The sequence below is a fragment of the Trachurus japonicus genome, chromosome 16 (assembly GCF_045865225.1).
Source record: "Trachurus japonicus isolate A0001 chromosome 16, Traja_1.0".
In the NCBI taxonomy this organism is placed as follows: Eukaryota; Metazoa; Chordata; class Actinopteri; order Carangiformes; family Carangidae; genus Trachurus; species Trachurus japonicus.
In genome coordinates, this window is record NC_140922.1 from 17,202,270 (window position 1) to 17,229,155 (window position 26,886).

The 26,886-nt window shown below is 39.7% G+C and overlaps 1 protein-coding gene across 3 annotated transcripts in view; it reads left to right on the plus strand.

Annotated features, from left to right (window-relative positions):
- Positions 1-26,886, plus strand: part of col14a1a (collagen, type XIV, alpha 1a) — a 139,979-nt gene that overhangs the window by 103,418 nt on the left and 9,675 nt on the right. For all 3 annotated transcript variants that reach the window (XM_085802236.1, XM_085802235.1, XM_085802237.1), the window contains 4 exons: positions 14,741-14,794; positions 21,550-21,603; positions 21,745-21,816; positions 25,067-25,102. In XM_085802236.1, coding sequence (XP_085658362.1) covers positions 14,741-14,794; positions 21,550-21,603; positions 21,745-21,816; positions 25,067-25,102 — 216 coding nt within the window. The remainder of the gene's footprint in view (positions 1-14,740; positions 14,795-21,549; positions 21,604-21,744; positions 21,817-25,066; positions 25,103-26,886) is intronic.

Here is a 26,886-nt window from a genome sequence, read left to right on the forward strand (position 1 = left end):
GAATCTTTGCTGTTTGAGTTGGATATTAAATACATCATTGAGATGACATCATAACCTATGGCAACAATGGTACTATGACTATGTCTTTCAACGTTTAGGGTAACTGGAGAAAAACCAACACAAGCATCATTTTCTCATGTCCATTTCAATTACGTGCTTTTGGAAGAACAAGGGTTGAATGACAGACCTGAGGACTCACCCTTTGGTTTTAACAGCACTAGTTTATTGCATAATCCTTGGCCTACAGTACCTGCTGTCTTGGCTCATTATCACCACATTAAAGATTGTCCTTACATGTCCTTACAGCATACATCAAGTGTATAAGAACCAAAATTGTGCCACACACATTTACACTTTAAATTTCTCATAGATGTCACAAGACGTTGTGTTTGTTGAATTTACTGGAAGTGATTTCTTCAAATTGTTTGAAAGCTGAGTGTGTGGGAGCCAAGATCCCAAACAGCTCTTTGAACTCCATCCCACTCGCACACTAAGTTGAAGCAGATCCTGATGCAGCACTATCTGCACCCTCAATCTGCAGCTCTGCCTGTTGTAGAGATAGCGCATGTACTGTATGCCCTGCAAATCTTCAGGCTCATATCAAACTCATAAAGCAGAAAAATAACACAAAATCTACCTTTTAACGTCCAAGGCTTTGAAATGAATCTCTATTACTCACACACCATCTTGACTTGAACTAGAAAAAGCATTTCCAAGAATGGAAATGGTGTGAATGCTGAAAGCAGCTGAACGCTGTTGCAGAATTAGCAAATAGTGCAAGCAGTGATCACCATACAAATGTTTGACCGAGGTCGGAATCGAACCCACAACCTCATGGTCAGTAGACTTCAACTCTGCCTCTAGGCCACAGTGCACACACAGTTGCAGAGACTGTTGTCTGTTAATGATCTGCACTCTGTCTCACTCTGAAGTTAACGAGCCCAAAGCTGCACCTGTTGGAAACACTGTCAACATCAAGAAAGCTTGAGAGTCAAGCTTGAATGACTTAGAATGAAAATTTCTGTGAATTTCGGGCTGAGAGCAGCAGTTTCAACATGAAGCAAGTTATCAGAAGTCAACAGAGGACGACTGGGAAAATAATTCACTATAATTGTTGTTGAGGCAAGATTTGAACCAGCAACCTTCAGGTCTTCAGACCAGCAAGCTAACCACTAGGCTACAGACAGAGACAGTATGTGAGGGGCAAAGAAAACCTTTGATAAGAGGATCACTGGCTTCTGCTTTAAAAAAAAAGTAAGGAAAGTGCAGAAATTAGCCACAACAAGTAAGTAGAGGACTCTTTTGTGAAAATAGTGCAAGCAGTGATGACCATACAAATGGTTGACCAAGGTAGGAATGGAACCCACAATCTCATGGTCAGAAGACTTTGACTTTGCCTCTAGGCCACAGTGTACACACTGTTGCAAAGACTGTTGTCTGTTGATGAGCTGCACTCTGTCTCACTCTGAAGTTAACGAGCCCAAAGCTGCACCTGTTGGAAACACACTGTGTCAACACCAAGAAAGCTTGAGAGTCAAGCTTGAATGACTTAGAATGAAAATTTCTGTGAATTTCAGGCTGAGAGCAGCAGTTTCAACATGAAGCAAGTTATCAGAAGTCAACAGAGGACGACTGGGAAAATAATTCACTATAATTGTGTTATTGAGGCAAGATTTGAACCAGTAACCTTCAGGTCTCCAGCTCAGCAAGCTAACCACTAGGCTACAGGCAGAGACAGTATGTGAGTGGCAAAGAAAACCTTTAATAAGAGGATCACTGGCTCCTGCTTAAAAAAAAGGTAAGGAAAGTGCAGAAATTAGCCACACCAAGTAAGACTTAGAATGAAAATTTCTGTGAATTTCAGGCTGAGAGCAGCAGTTTCAACATGAAGCAAGTTATCAGAAGTCAACAGAGGACGACTGGGAAAATAATTCACTATAATTGTTATTGAGGCAAGATTTGAACCAGTAACCTTCAGGTCTCCAGCTCAGCAAGCTAACCACTAGGCTACAGGCAGAGACAGTATGTGAGTGGCAAAGAAAACCTTTAATAAGAGGATCACTGGCTCCTGCTTAAAAAAAAAAGGTAAGGAAAGTGCAGAAATTAGCCACACCAAGTAAGACTTAGAATGAAAATTTCTGTGAATTTCAGGCTGAGAGCAGCAGTTTCAACATGAAGCAAGTTATCAGAAGTCAACAGAGGACGACTGGGAAAATAATTCGGTAACACTTTCTATGAAGGTCTAGTTTATAATGCATTAGGAGAACATGCATAAGACGTTATAATGCATTTATAATGCTTTATACATGTCATTATAATGGTGTATAATCATGTATAAGAACTTATACCAAGGTTTATAAAGTATTACAAGTGTGGACATAATGTATTATAAATTAAGCACTTATAATGTTTTATACCTGCATATAAAGTGACAACAGTGTTTGAATGAAGAATCTGAAGTCCTGGGTCACATAACACATTATAACCATCTATACTCTAGCCAGTGGTAAAGACAAACATAGAACTGCTCAACATAGAACAGATACTAAATACTCAGTTATGGAAAGGGCGTAATGCCTTATAAATATCAATAATATGTTATAGGATGACTTTAAGAGCTTTTAGTAAAGTGACAACACTGTATGAAGTTATTAGTAATTGTATGACATTATAACACAATTATAATCACTTAGGAGCAGTATTTTGGTGGCTGTAAGTAAAGTGTAAGTTAAGAATTATACACCATAATGATCTTTAAAACAACTTTATTTTGCAAAAACAAAATATAAAGAAAAGGTGCGTGTTATTCTGTACATATCATATCAATACAATTGAAATATGTAAAAGAGAGACTAAATAATGCAATTTATAACATAACAAATTATATCTTGGAACAGACTAGCTGTTTTGCACATTTAATGTGCAATGGGTAGCAAAGTACCATTCTCTTTCATCTCACTTATGCGCTCCTTAATCTCAGCTGTAATAGCTGCGTGTCATCTATCCACAAAGGTGGAGAGCTTTTCAAACTTCTCATTCCACTGGCCTAGAGCTCTGAAAGCTTCAGGGGCTGCGAGGCAGGGCTCTGCCGTTCTGGCGATTGTGTTGCGCGGTCAACACCAACTTCTTCAAAGGCAGGTTTCATGGACCCCATGGCTCCACCGATCTGTTCCCAGATTTGACTAGCTCCCTCATTAATTGAGCCTTGCTGGTCAGTTCACGCTGAAGATAGTCTTTATCGGACTTCAGCATTTCGATGGTTTCTTCTCGGAGTCTCCCGCGCTCTCTCTCTGCCTCCAGCTGAAGTTTGATCATGGCCAGCTCATGCTTGATTGTAGGAGCTGCACACAACACATTAGCAAGGATGACAACCTTGACAGGGATGCTATGCCAAGTTTGAAACACAATCTATAACCTTTTTAGGCCTATGCTGGATATGACTCAACCAGGCATCATCTAACTTTAAATTTTCTAATGTTAAATGGTTTGAATATGACTAACGTTACAAAGTTTCAGCTCTAACTTACACGCTTCAATATTATACATTTAATGATGCATTTTGGACAATCTACAGAAAAGAAACAACCTAAAATGGCAATACATAGCCTACCCATTTTCTCTTCCTCCACAGCAGGAGTGGAAGTCCTGTTGTCTTTCGGTGGCGGAGGATTTACAGCTCCCCTTCTCCTGTACATGGCTATCCATAAAACATAATCAACTGGGGGTTAGCGTTTGAAGCATTATGCTTTGGCTATTGTTAGTTTGAATTTGATTCAAACTTTACAGCAAAACGCTCCCACATTAGCACTATGCACAAACGTTTGCTTTGTCAACATGTTGGCTGGATTAGCTTAAAGGATCATAGGGCAGGATTAATGAGAACGGCCAGTGACGCGACGGCCGCTGCGCGTAACTACAGCAACCAGGGAAGCCACCGGCACGGGAGCGCGCACAGACTTTTCACTGTTTACTTTACTCTTTACAGTCTTTCCTATCTGGGGAGGGAGGGGGGGTATTTTACTGTAGGTTCTTGCTCTCACAGACAGACAGACAGACAGACACACACACACCTTCACTGTGCTGCAGCAGGAGGCTGCTTGTCTGTTCCTCTGAGCTCCTCTGCATGGATCTGTATGGGCTCCTACTCCTACAGGCCGGTACCGAGAATTAACGCGCCGGGTCCGGGTGTCGGGCCGCATCTGTCAGGGTCCGCGGTCCCATGAAAACCACTAAACACCGGACATATTCATGATTTCATAAAAAAAAAAAAAACGGACGCGTCGCGGACACGCCGGCCAGGACGTGAAAAGTGGACGTGTCCGGGCAAAAGAGGACGTTTGTCCACCTGCCTGATAACGTTGTTAAAGTTATAACGTCGGCTTTTAACCGCTAGCTGCGGCTAACGGCTAATAATAACACAGTAGTGAAGAGGGAGAGGGTGTGTAAGTTAGTGACCTGCCTGCTGCTGTGTGCGTGTGTGAAGGGAGGGGGAGCGAGAGCGGCGGGGGGGGGGGGGTTAACAGGGCTTTCAGTTGTGCTGGGTCGTTTGCTGGCAGTAACAGTAGGTCTAATTTGGATCCACCGTGGTTCAGAGCGATTGATATAACAGGGAGCGTCGCCACTCTGTTACTATATCAGTGGCTCTGCCGCGGTTGCCCTCTTCATGTCTCCATTCCATTGATCCATTCGAAGGCAGTCGTGGACGCGCTGACGTCAGGTCCGCCGGCCAGCGCGCGAAATTCACCCCCTGAATTGCAGCGCATTTTGCAGCACAGACCCCGTTCAGGGCAAAGGAGAGATACGCGGGTGGGCTCGTTCTTTTTGGTTTTGAACGCTTCCTCACCCATTATTATTTAAAAAACGTAAAACGCATGGGTATTTTCCGGTATTTTCTCACAAATCCTGCCCTATGATCCTTTAATGTTACCCATGTGGCCTGGATGCTAACGTTTAAGCTTGGCCGACAAAACTTAGGCCAAAACCCCCCAAAATAACTATAGCCTATGCATTTTGTTCATAGTTACAATCCGTGTTGAAAAATATTACCTTAGAGTTTGGTTTCGTTGCCTTTTGCAGACCGCCTTTCTTTTCAAACCTGAAGTCAAGTGCCTCCCTCTATCGTCGTGGTCCCCTGTGCTACGTTCAGGAGTAATCAGAACTCAGAAATTCTGGCTTCTGACACTCAATACATTTTGTTCATGCTAAAAATGGATTTCAGTTCACTTGCATAACCTCTCAGCTAATGTTACCTGCCAACACAGGCTAACTAATTTAGTCAATACAATAGCAATTAACCTCTACATATTGCTGTAATCATAGTGTAAGATAAACTAAGCAACCATTATAGGCTAATGTATAATTACAAATTAAATGTACGTTGAAATGTCAACAAAAAGCAGCTCTGAAAAGACAGCAGAATTTAAGACTTTAAACTAAAGAATTACAAGTTGGAGAACCATTCAATTTATTTTTAACAACTCAGAGTTCCCTTTTCCCAGCGTTCCGACTTGCGTGAACGCACCAGTCCCAGAAGGCAATTTTGGACGCAAGCGGGAGATCGCATGGATCCATGGGAGATCGTCGCTGCCCGCTGTTCAGGTGAAGGATGTCAACATGGCAAATTTATTGAGTGAAGAGGACACGATACGCAATTGGGATGCAAAGAAGAGGAATCCTAAAGCGTGTATGACCTGCTCCACCTGCAAGAGGCCCATGCATGCACCTAAACGTTGTCTCCGAAGCTGATGGATATGTAGGGGTAAGAAACGCCATTGCTACGTTTATTTTATGCTCAGACATGTCCACTTTTCACATCCGGCTTCGGAGGAGGGAGGAGGGAGGAGGGAGGAGGGGGAGATATGAATTCGTAATATGTCCGGTTTTCATTGTTTTTTACGGGACCGTTCAGCAACTGATGATGGTGTTTTGCACAACTTACTATTGTAACGCTACATTGTTGTGTGCGCGCAAATGTCAGGGCAGCATTGCCTCATTAAAAACTGTCCAAGAGTGGGGCCACCCCCATAGCGTGCACCATGTAGTTTGAGTTTTGACTGCAGGCCAGTGTGCAATTTTAGAGACATGTCCGACCGGGATGGGGGGCTAGTGAAAAAAATAAAATAATGAAAGGAGGCACTGTCGAGCCGGCTCACCTACAGCCCACACAGGTGACAACTGCATGAGGAGCGCTCTGTTGTTTCTTCCTAGGATATTATTCATTCATCAATAACGCATATGTAATAATAAATGACATCTGGTATGGGTATATCCCCACCCTGCTGCAGGCACAGATGTACAGTAACTTAATATTTTGTAGCCTAATTATCAGTTACAGTGTTGGTTAAATCTATCGCCAATTGATAATTATTAACATTATTTTTCTTACTCACCCATTAGGTCATGTGGCAGAAAAGGCCATGCCAGAAGAGGAGATCTGTCAGAAGTGGATCGATCTTCTTCAACTCTCGTAGGCCTCTCCGAAGCCATTTTATCGGTTGGTGTTTTTTGTTAACATTACCCATTTTAATACCCATATGCAAATGCTGAGGTCCAAATTATTCATATACTTCTGATTGCCTGTACATGATTTATGTTTTAATTTTTAATTTTACTAAGATCAACTATTTCTGTCAAAGGTATTCTAAGGGATTGAGGCTGAGACAGATGGATATGATGGAGGATGGTATTGCCAGCAGCAGTCGCACTTTGACGAAGATGGCTTCCACTTTGAGAAAGGTGGCGAGCTTACCAGCGGGCACTTGGAGATATGGGATTTGACCATCACACAGTATGCCATAAAAGGCATTTTGTTGACCCAGACACTGGAGCCCACACTCAGCATTTGGAACGTGCATGGCAGACCTTCAAGGTTGAAGTGTGGAGGCACCATGGAAACCGTACCACAAAACTTTTGCAAGAACATTTAAAAGTGATTGGGCAGGAATCATAGATTTCTAATCATTGGCCGACTCCTGCATGTCATTCATAAATATGCAATTTGTAACTGTTGAAAACTGAGGTACATCAGCTGATAAGAGTATCAAAATATTGTGCCTCTACCTGTTTTATTTCGTATTTAAAACTTGTAGAGCTTGGTTAAGAGAAGTGCTTTTTTATTGACCTATATTCTCTCCATAGGTCAATAAACCATTTTGTTTCTGCAAAATAAAGAGTTGCTTTAAACATCATTATGGTTGACTTACACTTTACTTACAGCCACCAAAATACTGCTCCTAAGTGATTATAATTGTGTTATAATGTCATACAATTGGTAATAACTTTATACAGTGTTGTCACTTTACTAAAAGCTCTTAAAGTCATCCTATAACATATTATTGATATTTATAAGGCATTACGCCCTTTCCATAACTGAGTATTTAGTATCTGTTCTATGTTGAGCAGTTCTATGTTTGTCTTTACCACTGGCTAGAGTATAGATGGTTATAATGTGTTATGTGACCCAGGACTTCAGATTCTTCATTCAAACACTGTTGTCACTTTATATGCAGGTATAAAACATTATAAGTGCTTAATTTATAATACATTATGTCCACACTTGTAATACTTTATAAACCTTGGTATAAGTTCTTATACATGATTATACACCATTATAATGACATGTATAAAGCATTATAAATGCATTATAACGTCTTATGCATGTGCTCCTAATGCATTATAAACTAGACCTTCATAGAAAGTGTTACCAATAATTCACTATAATTGTTGATGAGGCAAGATTTGAACCAGTAATCGAACCCACAACCTCATGATCACTAAACCTTTACTCTGCCACTTCGCCACAGAGAGCACAGACATAAGCATGTTGCCATTGTAATGTGATGATGTGCAGAGAGCTCCCTGGCTGCATTTAAAAAATATTTAAAATTATTATCTAAGTCTCTTTGCATTTTTGACCAGAATTTTAGCCAGAAGACAAGTGTGGCTACAAAACTGGAGAAAATAATTTGTCTAGAGTTTAATTTGCAGAAAAAGTTAAATATTTTAAAAAGTATAAATAGTTAAAAAGAGAAAAGTAATGCCGATAAAGTTCAAAAAAAGCTGCACGTTTTGATATATACTGCTTCAGCAGTCACACTAATTAGTGTGACTGCTTTGCAGTCACACTATTGTTCTTCTGTTCGGCCATTTTCTTCCGCCTTTTTACGGTCTTCTTCTACTCCTTCATACTTTGTGCTATTTCAACAATTCATATATCAAAACGTGCAGCTTCTTTTGAACTTTATCGGCATTACTTTTCTCTTTTTAACTATTTATACTTTTTCAAATATTTAACTTTTTCTGATTTTTTTCAGCTTTATAATGTGTGTGTATTGCGTCTAACGAGCAGAGCTAGAGTGTAGAGAGGCAAAAAAAACATTCTAGAGTTTTTCTGGCTAAACTGTCAGCACGGACACAAATTAAACTCTAGACAAATTATTTTCTCCAGTTTTGTAGCCACACTTGTCTTCTGGCTAAAATTCTGGTCAAAAATGCAAAGAGACTTAGATAATAATTTAAAATATTTTTTAAATGCAGCCAGGGAGCTCTCTGCTCTCATTCAGCTCAATGCATTTTTTTCACATCAGCAGGAGAAGGAGCTCAACTTTGTAACTTGCTGTTAAGTGCTTTTTAATTCATTTTAATTCACCAAAAAATAGTCACAGGTCACAAAAAAGTCCTCTTCTTACTTGGTGTGGCTAATTTATATTAATTTCTTTTTGTTTTAAGCATCATTGAAAAATCTCACATTCATCAAAGTCTCAACCTCTCTTCTTGACAACTCCTCTGTAGTGTAGGGGTTAGGGTAACTGCTTGCCAACCCTAAGGTCACTGGTTCGAATCCAAGGGAAGAATTCTTGTTATGTTATGTTGAATTCTGCTCTCCTCCCCCGCCTTCAATTGGTTACAGGTGTTTGTTATCTCCTTGATTACTCGTACCAGTTTGCAGCACATCATCACATTACGATGAATGACAACAGTCTTGAAAGCAGTGTGCTCTCTGTAGCCGAGTGGCAGAGTAAAGGCTTAGTGATCATATGGTCACGGGTTCGATTCCTGCCTCAGTCATTTCACATCATTGCTTGACTTTTGATTCCAATTATTCAGCTGTCATTGGACAGTCTTTGATTCCTCATAGTATAAAGCTCATTGTAACTCAGGTTCTCTGTGGCCATATGGTTAGTGTGTTAGGTGTTGTGCTATTTCAACAATTCATATATCAAAACGTGCAGCTTTTTTTTAACTTTATCGGCGTTACTTTTCTCTTTTTAACTATTTATACTTTTTAAAATATTAAACTTTTTCTGCAAATTAAACTCTAGACAAATTATTTTCTCCAGTTTTGTAGCCACACTTGTCTTCTGGCTAAAATTCTGGTCAAAAATGCAAAGAGACTTAGATAATAATTTTAAATATTTTTTAAATGCAGCCAGGGAGCTCTCTGCACATCATCACATTACAATGGCAACATGCTTATGTCTGTGCTCTCTGTGGTGAAGTGGCAGAGTAAAGGTTTAGTGATCATGAGGTTGTGGGTTCGATTACTGGTTCAAATCTTGCCTTATCAACAATTATAGTGAATTATTTTCCCAGTCGTCCTCTGTTGACTTCTGATAACTTGCTTCATGTTGAAACTGCTGCTCTCAGCCTGAAATTCACAGAAATTTTCATTCTAAGTCTTACTTGGTGTGGCTAATTTCTGCACTTTCCTTACCTTTTTTTTTTAAGCAGGAGCCAGTGATCCTCTTATTAAAGGTTTTCTTTGCCACTCACATACTGTCTCTGCCTGTAGCCTAGTGGTTAGCTTGCTGAGCTGGAGACCTGAAGGTTACTGGTTCAAATCTTGCCTCAATAACAATTATAGTGAATTATTTTCCCAGTCGTCCTCTGTTGACTTCTGATAACTTGCTTCATGTTGAAACTGCTGCTCTCAGCCTGAAATTCACAGAAATTTTCATTCTAAGTCATTCAAGCTTGACTCTCAAGCTTTCTTGATGTCAGAGTGAGACAGAGTGCAGCTCATCAACAGACAACAGTCTCTGCAACTGTGTGTGCACCGTGGCCTAGAGGCAGAGTGGAAGTCTATTGACCATGAGGTTGTGGGTTCAAGTCCGACCTTGGTCAAACATTTGTATGGTGATCACTGCTTGCACTATTTGCTAATTCTGCAACAGCATTCAGCTGCTGTCAGCAGTCACACCATTTCCATTCTTGGAAATGCCTTTTCTAGTTATTATCTAAGTCTCTTTGCATTTTTGACCAGAATTTTAGCCAGAAGACAAGTGTGGCTACAAAACTGGAGAAAATAATTTGTCTAGAGTTTAATTTGTGGCCGTGCTGACAGTTTAGCCAGAAAAACTCTAGAATGTTTTTTTGCCTCTATCCACTCTGACACCACTCTAGCTCTGCTCGTTAGACGCAATACACACACATTATAAAGCTGAAAAAAATCAGAAAAAGTTAAATATTTGAAAAAGTATAAATAGTTAAAAAGAGAAAAGTAATGCCGATAAAGTTCAAAAAAAGCTGCACGTTTTGATATATGAATTGTTGAAATAGCACAAAGTATGAAGGACTAGAAGAAGACCGTAAAAAGGCGGAAGAAAATGGCCGAACAGAAGAACAATAGCAGTCACACTAATTAGATAAGACAGTCAACTTGGATTCCCTGAAGGATGCCAAAGTTTGACCTCTCTCATTTTAAGGATATTGGTTACCACATTGGTCATTTGGTTTTTAATGTTGATGCCAGTGGTTCACACATAAGCCCTAATCTTTTTCCCCCATCCTAAACTTTTCATTACTTGTTTTGTGTCTCTATGGGCCATATGATGTACTGACAACATAAGTATTATTTTTTCTGGTCTCTGTCCAGTGTTGCTACTACAACCGTGAATTGTATAGGGAAAAGAAATTTAAGACAGTAGTGGATAAAGTCATTCTGAATTCATTATGACCAGATTTAGCTGCTGTCAGATGCTCCATGTGGAGCTGACGTTGCAAATGTTTTGGTTTTGAGAGACAGTTCCTGCACAGAGCATAAAGAAGAACTATTAATTTTTTTTCCATACCACAGAGCTCACTTTCACCACCCCATCTGTTGCTCACTGGTCATGTCAAACTGATGCATTGATCTGCCTCCAGACTGTGCTGCACTATGATGGGATGGTCATTCTCTCTCTACTTTAATTTGGTGATTATACCACTGGGTATCTACTGTAATAAATAATGTTTATCAGTAGATTCAGACACTGGGAAGTGATGCTGATTAATTACTCAGAAAACTCCTATGTAAGCACTGGGTGTTATAGAGTTGTTGTTTTTTTTAACAACTTTATTGACAACAAGAGTATACACATGACTGAATACAGGTAGATGAAATAAGTGTATACAACATTAATACACAACCAAACCATCATAAATACACCAGGGGTTGACAGCAAGACAGAAAAAACATAAACTTAAATAAATATTTTGTAAAGCTTACAAAGATCATATGTTTTAACAGCTTTTTTATTTTCACAATCACAGAGGGAGAAGATATATTGACCAACATATGCAGACAGTTCCAGGAAGTTTGGCTTCTTACCAGAAAATTTAGACTTATGTATGTAAAATTTGGATAAAATAATGAACAGATTAATCATATAAAACTGAGAATTTAGTTTTTTATCATATTCAGTGTAGCCAAACAAAACATATTTCCAGCATAAGTTAAACTGGGGGTAAATATGATCACTGATAAAGCGTGCCAGTCTGCTCCAGTGTTATAGAGTTTACAACGACAGCGATGACGACGACGATGATGATGATGATGATGACAGTAATACATTTTACAGTGTTAGACAGGTATTAATGAGCAGGCTGACAAAAGACAAACGTTTGTTGTTAAACTTATAATCATGTTCCTGATAATACTACTGTAATATATTCCTATTTGTTTTTCCACTAATATATTCCTGTTGGATTGTAGTATGTTTACTATTTAATACGAACTTTGTATTTTGGCTTATGAAATATCTTGAATCATTCATTCATTCATTCATCCATCATTTTGACTCTCTGCAAGACCTAAAATTTCAAAGAGAGTAGGGAACTGGTCTCATGGGGAGAGAGTGACTGGTTTCTGAACCAGCTCACTGAGAGCTGCAACACTTCCTGATGCAGAGCTATCTAGCTTCCTCTCCTCCTGCCTGTGCTGCCCTATTAATAAAAGCTAGCAGTGCTGCCCTGCGCTGCACTATATTACAGAGTAGCAATGTGTTTTGTCAAAGAGAGGAATATCTGTGTGTGTGTGTGTGTGTGTCTCAGTGGGGGGATATTGTAGCTTCCAGGGCCCTGTTGTAATATAAGAGGGACCACAGAGAATATCACAACTCTAAATCATCAATTACCTCTCGCTCCCTGCTCTGCTCTCCCCCCTTCCCTCTCTCTCTCTCTCTCTCTGTTTTTCGCTGCAGTAAATACAATGTAACCTTGTCATCAGCGTCCCCTCCACCTCTGTTTCAATTTGACAGTGAGAAACGCAGCTGCAATGAATAGCAGGGAGTGTTTGTGTGTCTGTGTGTGTGTGTCCATCTTTCTCATCCCTCTTGCTCTTTCATTTTGTTTATCACTGTGCATGTGTAGTGATTTAGGGTTAACCAGTAATCATTTTAGTTTTGTCCAAGATTGCAAAATAGATGTGTGTGTGTGTGTGTGTGTGTGTGTGTGTGTGTGTGTGTGTGTGTGTGTGTGTGTGTGTGTGTGTGTGTGTGTGTGTGTGTGTGTGTGTGTGTGTGTGTGTGTGTGTGTGTGTGTGTGTGTGTCTGTGTGTCTGTGTGTCTGTGTGTCTGTGTCTGTGTCTGTGTCTGTGTCTGTGTCTGGATGTGTATAGTTGACCCTCTTAGCCTCCCTATCTTTCTTAACACCTAAATCTGTTGGACACTAACGTGCTCATAGCTCTGTGTGTCCTTCTGCAACAAATCAATCAGTAATATTTGTGTATATAATGTGTTCAATCAAAGTAACTTGTGCACTTCTTTTCTGCTTGGTCATTTCTTTGGCCTTCCTGCTCATAATATTCCCAAGGCCAGTTTGAGAGGTGTAGATAGGTGTGTGTACGTGGGAGTTGTGAGTAAGTGTATTGCTTTTCGGGTTTTTTTTTTTTTTTTGTAATTCACTCTTTATTGATTTTCAGCAGAAAATACATTTTTGGGCTTATATTCTTGTATTCAAGCCAATTAGACAGCAAGAATGACAAAATCTCCTGACACCACCCCAACTCCAGTTTAGCATTTGTAAGCAATCTGTAAACATTTAAGAAATAGTTTGACGTTGGCAAATACACTTGTTCACCCTCTAGGGGAGAGTTAGATGAGAAGATCAATACCACGCTGCTGTATAACCATTAAAAATTAAAATAAATTAATGTTTCCTGTCTTGTTGCCCAGCCAAGCTAACTGCCTCCTGGCAAGAGCTTCATATTTAACAGGTAGACACAAGCACGCTATCAATCTCTTTATCTAAGTCGCTGACTCGCTGCCAGAAATCAAAGAAAGCCTGTTGCTAAATGGTTTATAACTGAAAGTTGAGTAATTGTAAGCAGATACAAAAGCATTTTAAGTGTTTCCTAATATACTAATACTGTGTATAATCAACTCTGTAACTCCTGTGTAAACAGATCAGAAGTTATTAATGATAAGGCTCTAATCATGAATAGTGATATACACACATTCATATCCTGTTGACAATGTTATTTGTTTAAACATAGCAACAGTTGCTTTATCTCCACCAGTAGTATTTTGACAAGCACTGCTCTCTACTGCATTATAGCGTCACTGTGTGTCAATGTAAAGGTTTAGAATCTTTTCTTCTCGTCAATTTATTTTTTAAAGATACATACATTTCTTTAAATCTCGAAACAAGTTGAAATTGCAGGATCAGTGTTTCTGCAGTTTTCTACTCAGTCTCACTAAGGTTTTTGTGCAGATGTGTCGGCTTACTTCTCTGCCTTGCGTGTGTGTGTGTGTGTGTGTGTGTGTGTGTGTGAGTGAAAGTGACTGGAGAGATAGCATCGCCAATGTTTTGGGAGAGTGCACATCAGCCAACATCTAAACAACAGCACATCATTAATCATACGAGGCCTGTCCTCTGTGACCCTGTCCTGTAATTTGCAGAACCTTTTTAACACTGTTAACTGTCCTGTTTTATGAGCTCTCCACTAATACTGAAGTGCAGAGATAAATCACCTCAACACTTAATCCATGACTGTGTTTTGGAATCATCTGTGTGCATTGACCTGCAGAGAGGTGGATGAAGGGGAAATGGGGCAGGAGACGGAGCAGCAGGGTGGCCGGCTGATATAGAGGCTGTCCCGTGTCCAGGGGGTTAGAAGCTGCTTCTTTGCACAAATCAATTTTATGTCCATGGCTGTCAAAGCAGCATTGAGCCAGACAGCAAACCTTATCTGTTTGACCTTTGATTTAATATGTTTTTATGCATGTTAAATTTTCAGAAAGAAAAAAAAAACACTCCTGCATGTAATCTGGCAGATAAAGTGCCTTTTTAAAATGAAGTATTGTAATGGATTGGAGTCAACAAATAAAATGAATCCACAAGTCAAAAATCTAATCAGTGTGAGTTTGGCTGAAGGTAACCTGTGGTTCCTTTCTGTTGTTGTTTTGCATCCTCACCAATTGTCCCATTGCACTGTTAATGTTGTTGTAGTGATTACAAATCAACTCATTTGTGTTTTGTTTAGGGTGTTCCCGGAAGTTCTGGCTCACCTGGTAGAGACGGCCCCCCAGGAACAAGGGTAAGATAATAACATCAAATCTATTGGTTTTAGTTGCGCACTGTTTCTGTTGTAATTTGTGATGTTATGTGGTGGTGGCACATTTTATTGTAAGCCACGTGGATTTATTTATCTATAGTATCTATCTGATATACTTTATATGTTGATGAAAATGAGTCTTTTTAAATTCAGTTTTGAGGTAAATGGTGTGGAAAAAAAAATCTTGAGAGTGTGACTTGAAGGCAGTTACTTTAGTTTTCTGTATCGGGGAAAAATATCATATTATGCTCAAAGATAAATGGATGAGATTTAATGATAGCAGCAAATATTTTTGCTGACATCAACATTAGAGGTTGTGCTTAGATGAAAAGTACATTTGGAAATGGTATGAGAAAAGGTAGACACGCATAACATATAACCAATATGTGTGTGTTTGTGTATGACTATGTTGGCTCTCTCTCCATCTATACTGTATGTATATGTATTTATAAACACACACATATCTTTCAGGAATTCTTGAAATGTATCATCAGTGATCTGTGTACCACTTCTGACATTTAAAAAGGTGACGACACTTGTATCGTACTTTAAATGTGCCTTACGCTACACACTCCGACAATAGTATTTCGAGTGTCTTTCCAGCTGTGTACGGATTCTAAATGTCCAGCTGTGTTTGTCTGTTTTGGTTTTATGTCCCTTCATAAAACCATACAAGACGACCGCCAGTTGTTGAAAATGATGCACGCTGCCCGGGTTTCTAGCACATGCACAGTGGATGGGATCCCATTCATAAAGACTCTGTGATACCAGCTGGCTTTAGTCGATGCTGACAGAGGAATCATGCCTTACAATACCCAACAGGGCTGTAAATACCAAAACAGAACCACAGCCAGAGGGTAATGTGTCGGCAAGCAGAAACAGGAGGTATTATCCAAATGCGTAATATGATAACAGAAGAGTTGTCCTGGCCTGGCTCCTGGCAAGGTGAAAGACTTTACACATAATCTATCTGCTGTCTCTTCGTTGGCTGACAGAAGTCTAGACGCTCCCCTCTGTGGTGGGTTTCAGAAGAAGTCATACATAGTTCTTAGGCTCGTCATGTGCTTTCCTGTGGCTGGAGTTTCTTCTCATAGCCTCGGATACATTTTGATCTAAAAGGAAAGGAAAAGATTCATTCAAAGTCTTATTTTGGTTTAATTAAAGGTGCCAATAACAGCTACTACCCCTGCAAAATGATATCCGTGTTCAATTCCTAACTGTTTCCATCAAATATTTTTTAACCATCTAATTTGTTGCTTTTAAGCTGCAGGGTGCTCAAAATTTAAAGAAAAAGAAAAAAAAGAGATGATTACTGAGGGTTTTGTCGTAACATCACAATTTTGATATTTCTCGGGAGTGAAACAGACCGACTCACCAGTAAACACATAAACTGGCACATAGCCTGATAATGAGTCAGATGAACTCATTGTTTCCACATTGAAAAGTCTTCAGGTTGAAGGTTAAAGAGACTACTCGCTATGCAAAACTGTGTTCAATGTAGCCATCCACCTTAATTGAATCCTGTCAACATGGTTAATTCAATTCTGATTCTGATTCAGGAGTTAATGTGGATAACTCAATCACTAATGCTCAATTTGACACCTAACACTTGAGTGCCTAATATACCATACAGTTTTTCTTGCTGAGAACCACATGAAATGCACATGATGAGCTTAAACAAAGAGTGTGTTTCTCATTGCACTGTTGTTAACAGATTTGCACCGAGGAGCAACCATCTGAACAGTGAGATTGCTGCAGATTGAGTCTTTACATGTGCACCTGTAAAATTGCTCTGTGATCTGTTAACAGCTGCTATAGGCTGGCTCTAAGAACATTTGTATTTGTATTCAATTTTTTTTTACTTAAAAAGCATCAGGTTTGTGGGCATTTTTACAGCACACTTGACAAAGTACTGAACCTCAAGCTACAACCTGTAGTCATTTTGTTATAGAGAGTGGTGTTAAACAGTTAAAGAGGAACTATGCTTTTTTGATTTTTACCTTAAAGGGATAGTTCACCCTAGAATGATATTTCGCTCATTATCTACTCACCCTCATGTTGACTAAGGGCTGGAAGAATTTTCAGAGTCCTCCGTCCCTTCTCTGAGTTACAGGGGGTCTTGGCGTAGCTGTGCATTTCAATGCAACGGTTGCAAAGGGACACCAGAGCTCTTCGTAAAAAAACACACACAAAAAAACATCCAAATACCTCCATGATGCTCGTATGTAATGTCCGTCTTGTGCTGAAGCCCCAAATTGCGTAATTGTCCCGAAAAAAATTAAATAAGTCCACATTCCAAGCATGTTTGTAGCATTAGCTCCTAGTGTCTGTTGTCCGGCTCTTCCACTGCCAGCGCGCATGCGCAAGGTTCTGGCTCGTACAAATACGGCTCAGCAAAGAAATGCAGCTCGTCCTCGACATCAAAATCTTCAGCCATGGCTAAAATATGTTTTAAGAGGCCAAAATTGCACAAAAAAGTGTTGTCCCGGTGCAAGGCAGGCTATTACGGACTGCTTCTAGTCCTTCGCCAGGGTAAACAAGGAAACGAGTCGGTCTCAGTGCGAACCTTGCGCATGCGCGCTGGCAGCGGAACCGGACAACAGACACTAGGAGCTAATGCTACAAACATGCTTGGAATGTGGACTTATTTAATTTTTTTCGGGACAACTACGCAATTTGGGGCTTCAGCACAAGACGGACATTACATACGAGCATCATGGAGGTATTTGGATGTTTTTTTGTGTGTGTTTTTTTACGAAGAGCTCTGGTGTCCCTTTGCAACCGTTGCATTGAAATGCACTGCTACGCCAAGACCCCCTGTAACTCAGAGAAGGGACGGTGGACTCTGAAAATTCTTCCAGCCCTTAGTCAACATGAGGGTGAGTAGATAATGAGCGAAATATCATTCTAGGGTGAACTATCCCTTTAACAATGACACATTATTACCTTAATTAAACAGCTTTCAGAGTAATTGTGATGGTTAAATACATGACTTGTAGCTTGTTACTGGGAGAATTTAGGTTCTCTTCCTTCCACCTATAGCGTCTCTTGGCCAAAAACCAACTTTAGAAGATCAGCACCACCGATGGTGTCCCAGCGCTCGCCACTGCGGCACCGTGACACAACCGTGCCCCCTAACCCGTAATGTCTTGTTTATGACAGATAAGACTACACAAATATACACATCGTAACGCACATATGATAAATAACGTCATCCACCGCTCCATGCATTGATTTCTCACCGGCTTTGTTGAAAACAAATGCACATGGCCAGGAGGAGGGTTAGCAAAACAAAGGAAAAGCGAATGGACTAGCATAGTTCCTCTTTTAAGAGCAATGGTGAAAAGACTGAATACTTCCAACATAAATCTTCAAGCTGATCTTTATTTTATCATAATACCACATTCTTTCATTTCATATATTATGTTTTTTGATAAATAACGTTATCCACCGCTCCATGGATTGCTTTCTCCAACATAAATCTTCAAGCTGATCATTATTTTACCACATTATCACATTCATCCTTTTCATATATTGTGTTTTTTTTTATTGCTGGACGTTTGCTGAGATTTTATTTATGCACATGAGCTCCTTGCTGGTGGTAATGTGGTTCTCAGATTCTGAATTACAGACCAAAGCAAAAAGTAAATTGCAAGGAAAATAAAACTTTTTTATTTTTGAAAACATGCTGAAACTCAGTGTCAACCCAATGTCACAATTCACTAAGCCCTACTTTGTATTTAACTGGATACAGTCATCTTCAAATTCTCAAATTACCAGGCTGCACTGTATCAAAGAATACAGTGCATGTTCACTAATGTAATTATTGTGAGTGTAATCATGAGAAATTAGTTATCAGGGAGCAATTTAGCTGCTGTCAATCGGGAATGTATCCCCTTTGCAGCACTGATTATGTCAGGCCTCCCACATTCATATTTCATCAAGATGCTATAGATCTGCTGTTGACTTCATATTTTTAATTATTATTGTCGAGACTACAAGGAAGAAGAAAAAACAATGTGTATTTTTGTAGAATCATTAAAAAGTAATTATGATTTAGTTTCCATACGAGACAGGAAAGTCAGAAAATCTGTACTTTTATTGCTGCAGAGTTAACGTCACACACTGACGCCTCATGCAGTGCGCTCGGACTGAATTCCCTGTTTGTTTCACTTTATGCATTGAAAGCAGCTGGAAAGGGGAAGTAGTGAATACTGATTATAACCGATTCACAAGAGGTTATCAATGCTACAGCAGCTTCTGTTTTTACCGGTATTCATTTTAAAGTGAAGAGAAGGTCAAATCAATTGTAGCCAGTTATTGCAGCTTTTGAATATTCCTGCTGCTTGTGCTACTTTTGGGGGGTTTTCATGATAGGGATTTATCCCAGCCTCTTGTGTGTCATCTGATTTGTTGATAGAAGAAGAGGGAACACAAATAGCCCTTTGATTCACATCAAAACTTATCAGGACGAGTCCACTGGGTTTAAAAACTATACTAAACTTTTTTGTGAGGTGTATACAAGCCAAAAACAGCCTGTGAAAAAATGACACAAGTCTGGCCAAGACTGTACAGTACCAGCCAGTTAGATCAGTTGAAACAACATGCACTGTCTCCTAGGAACTTACTTAGTCTATATCGCTGTGAAAGGGATCGAGAAAAGCTATAAATCTTTACTGTCATTGATGCTTGCAAGACAGAACTTTTCAGCTCAGGATCGCACTGAATAGTTTCAATAGTTTTCTCACCATGCAGGCTTGTAAAAACGTGTAGATATACTGCTGACTTGTAAATCACTCTATAATGAAAAGATACTGGTCTCATCACATTTCTACATGAGGATCCAAGCTCACCTGCACATGGTTTGTGGGTGTTTCTGCTCGCATACACACTTCAGAAATAGATTAGCCTTGCCCCCATTTCTTATAGGTCAGACCATAAACCAGCTGTTGCTTGGCTTCCAAATATAACAGCAGTGATGCATTTTCATGAGCCTTTCTGTGAGATGAGGCACAGGACTGAATTTCATATTTGAACTGCAAACAGAGAAACTTTAATTAAGTGAGGATCATAATATAGTGAATATTTATGGTGTGTGAGCGTATTTTTGACGTTGCATTACGCTCCAGCACCAGATCAATAAACTATGTATCTAAAATACTTTCATTAGTGCGGCTTTCAGTGTGATTTACTGGGGAGTGTTTATATAGTGACACCAGGCTGACTCCTGTCCCAGTGTCACATCAAATGCTTGTTTGCTTCACAGCAGGAAATTTATTGAACCTTTTTTGTCTTAAGACTTTTGTCCTTTTCTTCCAGATGTGGTTGAGCTTAGTCTGAAAGCACTTCAAAGAAAAAAAAAAAAAAAGAAAGAAAAAGTTTTGTGACATGCTGACAGCTGCGTATTGGTTGGAGCTTCGGCCTCCTCCAGAGTCCCATTAGTGGGCTGACCAGTGTTTACTGTGTGACTCTTGAATGGCTCTCACTGAGGAGCTTTGTGATGTCACGCATTGGCTGAGGCTCTCAGAGACACTCAGGCTTATGTTATCGTGTAGAGAAGGCAGATTTTCTTGTGCACTCAACACTTGGTATGGTTGTATTCATTTGGAAGGTAAAGTTTCTCATGAGGACTTAACATTGTGAGAGATTGTTGGTGCTTTGGCAAGAATTACGGATGTAATGCCACAGGGGAATTTCCCTCACTTGGAGATACAGTACATCATCCCTCTTTATGTTAACTGAATGCGATTAGAAACAGCATAAGTAGGACAGAACATATCCAGTAAATGTGCTAGAAAAGAGCAAATTACTGTCTATGGATTGTTTCATACACCTTTTATATGTTTCCACCTTCCACGTTTTGTCCACAACATTGTATCCTCAGTTGTTTTATATCGGTTTTTTAAGTTGTTTTCATTTAAGGACTTGTATATTCACTCAAGCTAAACTGAGAACCATATAAAGAGTGTCCATGTTGAAAGGGCATCAGCCTCAGAGTGCGACCGCAAAGTACGACAGACATCCAGGCAAAAATGAGAGGATTAGCTGAACCTCAGGTTAAACTGTTTTCCAGGTCAATCTGATGCTGAGTTCAATTTCCAAAGAGTGTATTAATAGCAATGAATTTGTTCAATCTGAATGACACATAAATATCCAGAAACAACAAAGCCATCATCATGGTATTATATATCATGTTATTATGTGTCATGCATTTAGAAACCTGGCCTACAGAGTGGTCATAGGTATGAATGTGCCTCTGAAGTGAAAGCCACAATTTCTTTTTCACGTGTTCTTATAAAACCACAGCGTCATGGAGAAGACGTTGAAGGGCAGAGATGGTTTTACGCACCTTAAGGCGGCTAAAATACAGATTATGTAAAAGTCAGCAATCCTATTGTGAAAAGTCCTACCGTCAGGAGGAGTGCACCTGTGTTTTGTACAATCTGTCGAAAAGTAAAACCAGACATTTGATGCAAGGCAGTTGTTGGCAGATTGATGGTTGGACCACCACCAGCAGAAGTCGCAGCAACTCAGCAGCTTCTGAATTTGGTTTCTGCCTGTGGTCTCTATATGAACTGTATTAGAAAATAATACAGCCCGTTTATTTTTGTAACTTGCACAAAATACCTCAAACATCTTTAAAATGGTTTGCGCGAAACAAATTCAACCTACAATTATGAAAAATCACTGTATTTATCATACTGAATGTATTTTATTTGCTTTATTTGCTTTTTTAGGGTTTGCCAGGAAATAGTGGACCACAGGGACGACAAGGACCTCCTGGACCCATTGTGAGTTTCTTTTGTTTGTATGTTCTCAGCATCATTTTCCTGGCAGCTCACCCTTTCACTGGACTGACTGATCCCTTCTGCTGTCTGTCACCTTCCCTCTCCATCTCGTTGTCTCCCTCTGATTAACTGTCTTTCTCTCAGGGAGCCCCGGGTGCACCTGGAGCCCCAGGATCAGGTGGTCCAGCAGGGTCCCAAGGAGAGCAAGGGCTTCCTGTAAGTGAAAACAACTCATTTTTATATTGATCAATGAGAAAATATTTCAAGTCCAGTATTACTTTGAGACACTCCATTGAATATCATACATGCAACGTTGTGTGGCAATGGCTGTTTAGTCTACAAAAATGATTGTAACAGACTTATTGTTATTATTATTGTGACCAGACCTAAACCACAACAGACTAACACTCTTTGAAAAAGGTTAAATACTTTAAACGTGTGTTTGGTTTGGCCGGTTACAAAGAAACCTGTGGTGTTGCCTGTTGGTAATAGTCTTACACATCATCCCTCTGAGTCTGCTCAAGAGAGCCTGACATAACTTACCCAGGTTATAAAGGAAAGTAGGCGGACATGACCATGACATGAAAACTACTTCCTCCTCTTCTCCTTGCTTATTTTACGATGTTTTCCACTGAAGAGCCACCCTAAACATACAGGAAGCAACATAAGGGCTACATCACGTAGCAGTATCGGTTTGCATAAATATAAATAACATCCTGGTTTGGTTCCAACAATGATAAGAACCTCATACTTTACACATTGTGTTTGTTTTTTCTTTCTGATCTTGCTTCTCCTAACTGGAACCAGCCTGTTAGTTTTGGGCTCAAATCACAATAACACCTATGATTTTCATCGTTAGTTTGCATTTCTAACAAGGCTGAGCTGTATAGATAATCCAAAAACATAAATCTTAGTACACTCATCTCATGAGGTGACCTTCTAAGAAATAACATGCTCAATTGAAAATCAAAATGTCAAAAAAGTACTATGAGTCATGCTTTGGTTAGTCCAGCAGAAGAAGAAAGATGTGCAAGTGACACAACACAAGCCCAGAAAACGGATACGGAGGAGAAGATGTTGGATTCCAGACTTTGTGTAATGCTAACAGGAACAGATGATACTGTGATGTTGGTGACAGCTAATCTAGTCTCAGGTCAGCTCTGCAGGCCAGCAGCAAAGTTTGGCTCAGAGAGGGGGAGCTATAAATCACCTACCGACACACTCTTCCCTCTCTCCCACATCCACACACGAGAAAAAACAAAAAAACAATGAGAGATCACATCTGCCTCATCTCTGGGACTTCGACACACACAGATGCCCCATGTGAATGCTGCTAATGCACAAATAGAAAATCTTGAGTTTTAATCTCTTTAACTACTTAAAGTTGTTTTGGAATTTGAATTTGAAGAGAGGCTTGTCTGATACATTTTGTTGTTTTCAGAATTACAGGAACATTTTAATATTATAAAGTCAGACTCCCATTCATCAACCTAGATAAAAGCTGTAAAAAGAAATAAATTAATGAATTCAGAATGAAAAAAGCAAAACAAAATAATAAAAACTACTTTTTATTTAAGTTTTAAACTTTAAGTTTTAACTTTACAGCTTTAAATTGCTGATTCAGCTCTCGTTCTCCCTCCTGCAGCCTGGTTGCTGCTGCAAGAGAACATTTTCCCCTTTAAACATAAGGCTTTCTATCAGGAAAAGCGACCATTTAATCTGCAGGGAAATATAGCGTTTTGCTTCATCGTGTCGCAGGTGACCTTAAGAAACCTTGAGGAAGTGTTTCCGAACAGTTTGTTGACGTGGTGTCACCACACAGAGAAATACGTTGAAGGACAGCGGATTTATGTCACCTGAGGCAAGATGCAGTGTAAACATTCAAACTTCTTGACCCGATGTGCTGGCGTCTGATGTGGAACCAAACTGTTTTGTCTCAGGAATGACGCGATGCATCTGGAAATGTTGTCACAGGACAAAACAGGTTTTTATTTTTATGTCATTGTAGAGTTCAACTGATTCAAACTGTTCATGATGAGCCAGATGTGACAGATAAAGCAGCTAAGACCAACCTTGATTTAGGTATTTGGGTTATGAAGTTTAGTTTACCTACTTTTTGTTTGATAAATCGCTACACTCACTGCTGCTGTCACCAGATGTGCATACCTCCGTACCACAGCTGGCCTCATAAGTTGGTCAGGTTGGCACAGTTCCTGGTGATGTCCTGGGTCTGTGGGTACGAGTCCAAGAGTGTGTCTATCCTGGACAAAATACTTCCTCTGAATGTTCTTTTCCAATGACTCAACCACCTGAGGGTTTTTTAATTTATCTTGCTTGACTTGGTAGCGAGCTGCCTCGTGTTCGCCAGTTGCAAAAGAAAAAAAATAACAATGTTTGACCGTTTTATCATTCCACGTCAAATGGCCGTGGAAGAGGAAAGTCATCATAAATGTACTTCCCTCTGTGGATGAACTGTAAACCATTTTGATAGCGAAAACATCTACTCTGTTCTTTGGAAAGACTTTACATATACCGGGCACTGTGGGAAGATAGATTTGATAAAATAATAACAGAAATCAGATTTTTTTTTTATGACATAGAGAAACTGTCGGTCTCTTCGATGTCCAGGTACTTACTTTGGCTCCATCACAGTTTGAGTTGGTTTTCCCACATCGCCCTGATAAGACAGTAGACATTTATGTGCCCACGAAGACTCAGGAGATCCACGGTGACACACAAAGGAGATCCAGTGGAAGAGTTTTATTGTGGAGAGGAGACCTGTGCTCCAATTCAACGGCTGTTTCAAATGTTGGCACAGGCATTTATATCATCTGCAATATAATATGCCAGAGAGCTGCACACACATTTTCTCTATCCTTCTCCATACGCCAACCCACACGCACTCTCTTTCTCTCTCACACACACGCGCAGCCAGTCATTTGGTGGTCAAGGACATGTTTCCCTCAAGATAAACAAAACCTTTATTCAAAACCTGTAACGACATCAAACTGATATTTATCATATCAGTACATTGTTCCGTGGCCAGGAAGTATTTGTCTTTTTATTTGCGTCTGAATTACAATAAATTACACTGATATGCATCCACAGGCTTTATGTGCTTGGCAGGTTTGTGTGTGTGTGTGTGTGTGTGTGTGTGTGTGTGATATTCATCTGTCTCCCTTACAATGTTACAATAAGATAGTCCATCCAAGGCACAGACATTGTGCTTTGTTTGTTGTCTATTGTCTTTATGACACAAAGAACCTGGACACACATTGTCAACATTTAAATGCATTAAGCTGTACCAGTTGTCAGATCACACTGTGTTTGAAGGAGCCCAAGTAGAGCGGAAGAGATGGAGAATAAACGTGGTGATGGCGTTAAAGGAGAGAGTGAGCGAGAGCCTTTTCTGAATATACATCCCAGTCAACTGTTAATGCTTGTTCTGTGTTTTTTTATGTTCCAGGGTCCTGCTGGTAACAAAGGGGATAAGGGAGAACGAGTAAGTAATTCCCCTCACACACCTCAACCACTGTTTAGAGCAAATCAACTTTTACTGCTCCATTTTACTGTGGAAATATTGTTATTTCACCGAAGTAAAAATGCCGACAATTTCTCACTAATGCTCCACACCCTTGTTTTGGAGGAACCAATTACTCTCCAGTACACGTTTACTGTTTCTCGTTTGTCTTTTGCACAAACACTGACTTTATTTCTCCCTCTTCACTCCCTGAACCTCGTTTAGAGCAAACCAAATCAAATCAGTGTTCATGGTTCAAATTTGCAGTGGAGCTATTTTTTGCTGACACGGTAGCGAGGCCATCGCAGCCGAGGGCTTGTGAGACACGCAACTTGCCAACCTGGATAAAAAACCTGTTATTTCTGTCTTTGCCTCATTTTTATCAACTGTTGGGGACATTTGTACCTTGCTGCAGTTAATTTTTGGCACGGGGCTCAACATGAAAGAAAAAGTACATGAAAGGGTTTTCTCCTTTGTGTTGTAACATTTGTGGGTGGGATCGGGGGTCTGCGTCGTCCAGTTGTAGTAAAACTGATTAGAGAGAGTCACAGACACCGAGTGCTTCACAAAGTAATAGCTGCACAGGGGAAAAGTAAACATTTCTCGTAAAACTTTCTCCCTGATATTTTCTCGATACATTCACGGTATAATAGATGTGAACTTAATCATGATGGTGATTACAGGGCAAAAGAGGAAGCTACGGCTGTTGAATTTGTTATAAACACAGTGAGATGACTTTCATATAAGCAACTGTACTGTTGAATGTCACCAGACACACATCTTCTACCAAATCAGTGGTAGTCTCTTATATCTTTACTCAAGGGATTTATGTAACCAGTTAGGGTCTATTGCCTACTGAATGGCTCAGTACCTTTCCAGTGGAATATTATTTTGAAGGTGTATATCTGTGATTTAGTATTGCACTTCCAAAAAGCTGTCAAGGGCACATTTAAAAGAAGGCTGAGATTTCTCGAGTATTAGCCTCTTACAAACACTGGATCCTATATTTTCTAATTTGTCTCTGTAGCGTCTTTTACTTTACTAGATGTTATCAGGTTTTTTTTTCTCAAAAAATTGCAAAGCTCCTTCTAAGCTACAGAAGAAATCACCAAGCTGTTTTACCTCATAACAAATAAAGTGAATTCCATAGAGTACCGCCTTTTAGATGGATTTAAGGGTTCAGTCTCAATTTAGATCCACAAAGCACAAATGTTGATAAACATTCAGGTTATCGACTCAATAGATCCTCTGTTGAATATCTAGTTAGGTTAGATACTTAAATCAGAAGACGCACCACTTCTGGCAGTCAGACAGATATGTTAAGTTTAGTGTAAATAAAGCGCAGACGCCCACAAAGACATTTTGGTTCATTCCAACATTACTGTACCACATACTATGTCAAATAAAGCTTTTTACAGTGGGTGACCTAACCCTTGTTGAATAAAGACACCAACATTTCAGTTTGATGGATTGGTTGACCCCCCCTTCCCCCTCCAATTGCAGTGATAATGTTGATTTAAAACTAATGTAGAGTAACAACATAGTTCAGTGAAGGCAAAGTCATCAAAGTTATGTTCAGATCTTTTATCTGATAAAATTTTGATTTATATTGTGTAATGTAACTGTGTGATTTATAGATAATCTCTGCTTTCCCCTCAGCTATCTGTTTTAGCCAGTATAAATACTGTATAAGGGGCGTCAGTGTGTGGAATAAAGGTGGAGTAGGCTCATAAAAAATACCCACAAAACACACACCCACCAATTTA